Genomic DNA, 6000 nt, shown 5'->3' on the forward strand with positions numbered 1-6000 from the left:
TCACCTATGAACGGAGATGACGCCAGTAACAGCTCCTCTCCAGACTTGTGGGATGACAGAAGGCCCTTTGCCAGCCTTCACGTGCTCTCTGCCAGCTGCCGTTGCACCTTTATTATTCTAAGCCCTCGCCTTCCTCCTACGCTCAATGCTAGGTGTTGGCTCCAAGGCAGAAGAGCGGCCAGGGCTAGGCCATGGGGGTTAAGTGACTTGCCCAGGGTCACCCAGCTGGGGAGTGTCTGAGGCCAGATGGGAACCTCTCCATCCCCTGAGCTGCTTAGCCATCCGTCCCTCGTCATTATTACTATTATTAATCCGTTGCCCGCTGTGTGAGTCACAAAGGCTTTCCTGGCTCTTTGGGAGCTCACAGCCAGCCACGTCCCCTGATCCTGGGAGTCCCCCCGTCTGTGTCTGCCCGCTTCCCCGCCACATACACCGGCATGGGGAGGGCTGTGGAGGGGGCCTGGGCCCAGGCTCTGGATTCGAGTCCAGACTTTGCTGATTCCTTTCTTCCTCTGGCGTCTGCGGGGCCCCTTTGGCACCAGAGCCCGGGTCTGCCCTGGGGAGAGGCGAGGTTTGGGTCAGGGCCGTGGCCCAGAGGCTGACGGGGTTCTCTGTGAGGGGCTTCAGGCTGTGGGAGGTGAGAGGGCGATGGCTGCGGGGAGGAGGGGGAGGCCGGGGCCGGGGCCGGCTCGCAGACGGAGGCCGACGGTTCTCTCCCTCCCGGGCAGCGCTGTCGGAAGCGGCCGAAGTCTACTTCAACGCCATCCAGAAGATCGGGGAGCAGGCCCTGCAGAGCTCCACCTCGCAGATCCTGGGTAGGCCCCCCTCCCACATCCTGGGCCTGATGGGGTAGTCTGTGTGGGGCTCCCCGTCCTGCCCCTGCAGCCCTCCTGAGGGCTTTTACAAGCACTCGCCTGCTGCGGCCCCCCAATAGCCCCAAAGAATTGTAAGAGGATTATCATTCCCCTTTCACGGACAACAAAATGGAGGCTCAGTGAGGGGAAATGACTCATCCATAGTTGCACAGTGAAGCCTGGAGGCAGGATCGGAACCCAGATCCCCATTCAGTCCAAGGCCCATGTGCCAAGACATCTTTGGCTGGCTCAGAGACCATGTGGTAGGGTGGGTTTAGAGTCAGAAAATCTGGGTTCCAATCCTGGCTCTAAATTCTAAGTGTGGCGTTAGCCCACCCCACCCCCAGGGTCAAATCTTGCTGCCTGTGTGATCCTGGGCAAGTCACCAGTCTCTCTGGACCTCTGTTTCCTCAGCTGAAAAATGAGGGGGTTGGGCTGGACGGCCTTGAAGGTCTCTTCCCGTTTTAGACCTCTAAGCTATGATTCCTCCTGGCTTAATGACTCCAGGCCAGTCATTGCCCCTCTATAAAGAAAGAGGTAGCGAGTTGGGGTCCATGGCTGGGCAGAGGCAGGCGGGGGGAGCTGGGGCTCCCTACCTCCTGGGCCAAGTCCGGGACCGGACCCCAGGGGCCTCCCTTCAGGCCTCCCCACGGCTCCTGCTCGGAGCCTGCGAGCCCTGGACTTTACCCCAAGGAATGGCCCTGCATGGGGCCGCAGTGTGCTGGGGTGGGGCTGACCCTTTCCTCCCATCTCCAAGGTGAGATCCTCGTACAGATGTCAGATACCCAGCGGCACTTGAACTCGGACCTGGAGATTGTGGTGAGTAAAGCGCAGTTTGTCTGAGATGGCAGCGGCGGCGAGGGCTGCTCTTCCGATGCCTTCGTCCTTTGGCAGAAAGAGAGAGGAGGCCCTCGTTAGGAAGAGTCGTGGCAGCTAAGACATAGGCTGGCAAGGAAAGACAAGGGCCAAGGGGGAGGCAGGGCAGGCCACTGTCCACGCTGCCCACCGGCTATCTGCCCACTGACCTCCGGGCCTCTTTGTATTGGGGGTTCTTTCGGGACCCTGAGGTTCTAGGATGTGCTGTTCTTAAGCACCCTGATTTCCAACCTGCTTCTGACATGTATTGCTTGTAGGACTTTGGCCAAATCACTGTCGCCTCAGTTTCCACATCTGTAAAATGTAGGGATTGGGTTGGATGGTCTCTGAGGGCCCTCCCGGATGTGACTCTTGAATCCTGGATCTCATTACTCTTCTGGGGCCCAACAGAACACACCCATTCCTTCGAGCACATCCCCCCTCAGCCTGTGATTCCACGCCATTTATAGGGCCCTGCACCATCCTCGGCCTCCTTCGCTGGCCGTGCCCACTGGCCCCCGGCCTTCCTAGCCCGTGATCCTCCAGTGGAGGCTCCTGCTCCAGACGGTGTCAGCAGGGCTGGGCTCTCACCTCCCTGGTCCGGTGTGAGGATCAAAATTGTCTCGAGAGCCTGATTCAGGGCCAAGGAGAGCAGCTTCTTGGTCAGCTCAGGTTTGTCGGCCAGGCTGGCTTCCCAGTGGGTGACGTGGTCCAGGGACGAGCCAAGCTGGGGCAGGCAGCCCAGCGAATAGATTTGGGGAGCTTCTTGTTCACCCCCTCCCTTGACCATCCCGAGACATCTTTAGTTGGCGAGAGCTGCTTCAGGGGTGCTCCGTCAGCCTGTCTGCCCGTCCCCCACATCACGGGAGACGCAGGGAGGAAACCCTCATCCCCTTCCACGATCAACCAAATTCTGTTCAAAAGAAAGATGTTCCCGGGGACCCCCAAGGACAAAGAAACTGCAGACAGCAGCCGAGACACGGGAGTACGCAGAGATTCTCCCTCATATTTAGGAATTCATACAGTATGTGGGAAATGAATGCTCGCACCCGGACCCCCTCCTCTAAGAGCCCATTAATTTCACGGCCGCCACATATAGAAACAACGACTGGGGGCAGCTGGGTAGCTCAGTGGATTGAGAGCCAGGCCTAGAGATGGGAGGTCCTGGGTTCAAATCCAGCCTCAGACACTTCTCAGCTGTGTGACCCTGGGCAAGTCACTTGACCCCCATTGCCTACCCTTACCACTCTTCCACCTAGAGCCAATACACAGAAGTTAAGGGTAAAAAAAAAACAACAAAAAAACAAAACAAAACAAAACAAAAAAACGACTGATGTCTATATGGTCCTCCCATGGGCCAGTACTAAATGCTCTACAAACATGATCTCATTTGATCCTCACAATGACCCAGGGAGGGAGGATCTAGCATCCCCCTTTTACAATTCAGGAAAGGAAGTGTCTTTCTTAGGATCACAGAGCTAGTCCATGTCTGAGGCTGGATTTGAACTCGAGTCTTCCCAGGACTCTAGGTCCAATATTTTATTTATTGTGCCACCTAGCTGTTGAGAATCAAGCCTGGGATGGAGGCTTGTAACGGTGCTCAAGAGGCCCTGTTCAGCCAAGGCTTTCCTTTTTCTTGGTTATTCTCTGACTTCTCTGGCCTTTCTTTGCCATCTCTTGCCAGAGGTATAAGGGGACAATCCCTTCTGTATCTCCTTCTTGTTGCCAACAACTATTGGCATCGTGTCCTCAGCTCACTTAGAGAAAGAGGTTAGGATTTCTTTGTAAGGACGTTCCTCACTAACCCTTAGCAGCGTGGCATAGTGCGTAGAGGGCCAGCCTTGGAATCAGGAAGTCCTAGGTTCAAGTTTTGCCTCCTCAGACAGATGCCATCAGTGTGATGCTAGATGGGCCCCTTTGCCAATGAGTGCGCCTTGGCAGCTCTCCAAGACCGTAGTAATGGATGAGTTGTGGCTTTGCATTGGTTGAGGGAGTTTTTTACACGAGGCATTCTCTCAATCAGTGAAACCATAAATCTAGACCCCAAAAACTTATAGGCAAAAATCAATCCACCAACAGAACCTTGAAGTACATGGTGAAAGAGGACCTTAGGCCAGAACAACTGGCACAAGCTTCCTAGGCTAACTGTATCCCTTCCTCATTTACTGCTCCACCATTCATCTCTCCATGAATTGCTAGCTGCCGTCTTGCTTTAAGAACCAGCTCACTGAGATTCTTTTTTTTTAACCCTCACCTTCTATCTTAGAATTAATACTGTGGTTTGGCTTTAAAGCAGAAGAGCGGTAAGGGCTAGGCAATGGACTTGCCCAGGGTCACACAGCTAGGAAATATCTGAGTCCAGATTTGAACCCAGGACCTCCCATCTCTGGACCTGACTCTCAATCCACTGAACCACCCAACGGTTCCTTCATTGATATTCTTTTTTTTAAAATTTCAATTAATTAACTAAGAGTATTTTCCCATGTTTAGATGAATTATGTTCTTTCTCTCCCCTCCTTCCAGCCCCTTCCCATAGCCAATGAGCAATTCCACTGGGTTTTATATGTGTCATTGATCAAGACCTAGTTCCACATTATTAGTATTTGCACTAGGGTGATTGTTTAGAGTCTACATCCCTGATCATATCCCCATTGAATCATGTGATCAAGCAGTTGTTTTACTTCTGCATTTCTGCTCCCACAGTTCTTTCTCTGGATGAGGATAGCATCTTTCTCATAAGTCCCTCAGAATTGTCCTGGATCCTTGCATTACTGCTAATAGAGACGTCCATTACATACATTGTGCCACAGTATATCAGTCTCTGTGTACAATGTTCTCTTGGTTCTGCTCCTTTCACTCTGCATCAGTTCCTGGAGGTCATTCCAGTTCACATGGAATTCCGCCAGTTCATCATTCTTAATAGCATAATAATATTCCATCACCAGCAGATACCACAATCTGTTCAGCCATTTCCCAATAGAAGGGCATCCACTCATTTTCCATTTTTTGCCACCACAAAGAACGCGGCTGTAGATATTTTTGTACAGGTCTTTTCCCTTATTATCTCTTTGGGGTATAAACCCAGCAGCCTCACTGATATTCTTATAGCTGCATCAGCCACTCAGCTATCAGGCTTCTCTTGCGGCCATCTCCCCACAACTTTCCAAGCCAGCTCTTCTAGCTAAAATGGCCCTAAAACAAGGCAGCGGAATGGCAGAACAGAGAGATGTGTATTGGACTTGGAGTCAAGAGCCCAGTGCTAGCTTCTCTTGGGTTCCCAAACCCAACTTCATTCATGTCTACATGCTGGGGAAGCATGGCTAGACAGTAATTCTAGGGGCTTAGTAGACTGCAAACTCAATGTACATCAACATACTAAAAAAAAAATCAATTTAATCTCTGGCTGCCTGGACATGCTTAGGATGAGGGAGGCCACAGACTCCTTCCCTGGCCCCATTTTTTAAGGACATTGGTAAGCTAGAGAGTGCCTGGGGTGAGGTAGGGCAGGGGAGGGTTTGCAAAGGGCCTTGAAGGCCACATCAGAGAAGATTGGTCAAAGAAGAGTGAATGTTTAAATGGTGATTTAATATTTCCAAAGCACTTTCCATACATTGTCTCATGTGATCCCTACAACAGCCCTATGGAAACTGAATGAGAAACGTGCCCATTTTATGGATGAGTCTCTAAGGGGTGTCTCAGAGAGGTTTGCCATGTGGCCCAAAGTGGTGGGATCCAAAATTTGGTGCCAAGTTCAATGCTCTTTCTATTATATTGAGTTTCCTGGAGGCTTGTTGTCTACTATAATGTCCCTCAAGTCTGCTCTAGAGACGGCCGGAGGCACAGTGGATAGAGCTGGGAAGACCAGAATTTAAATTCAGCCTCAGACGTTTATTAGCTGTGTGAGCCAGGGCAAGTCATTTGCCCTCTATTTATCTCAATTTGGAGAGCATCCAGGATTATTGTGAGAATCGGCTGAGATAATGTTTGTAAAGCACTTAGCGGACATTCTTGTTATCGTTCAAGCATTTTTCAGTCATGTCCTGTCCTTGGTGACCCCACTTGGGTTTTCTTGGCCAAGATCCTGGAATGGTTTGCCATTTCCTTCTCCAGCTCATTTTAAAGATGAGGAAACTGAGGCAAAAAGGGTAAAGTGACTTGCCCAGGGTCCTATAGCTAGTAAGTGAGGTCAGAAAAAAGAAAGGAAGGAAGGAAGGAAGGAAGGAAGGAAGGAAGGAAGGAAGGAAGGAAGGAAGGAAGGAAGGAAGGAAGAAAGAAAGAAGGAGAGGGAGGG

General features: G+C 51.5%; 1 protein-coding gene across 1 annotated transcript in view; it reads left to right on the forward strand.

The window, feature by feature from the left end:
* The window catches only part of BAIAP2L2 (BAR/IMD domain containing adaptor protein 2 like 2), a 29871-nt gene that overhangs the window by 2160 nt on the left and 21711 nt on the right, over window positions 1-6000 (forward strand). Inside the window, exons 3-4 of the mRNA XM_044677987.1 lie at window positions 729-815; window positions 1612-1673. Coding sequence (XP_044533922.1) covers window positions 729-815; window positions 1612-1673 — 149 coding nt within the window. The remainder of the gene's footprint in view (window positions 1-728; window positions 816-1611; window positions 1674-6000) is intronic.

This window comes from Gracilinanus agilis, chromosome 5, assembly GCF_016433145.1.
Source record: "Gracilinanus agilis isolate LMUSP501 chromosome 5, AgileGrace, whole genome shotgun sequence".
NCBI classification, from domain to species: domain Eukaryota; kingdom Metazoa; phylum Chordata; class Mammalia; order Didelphimorphia; family Didelphidae; genus Gracilinanus; species Gracilinanus agilis.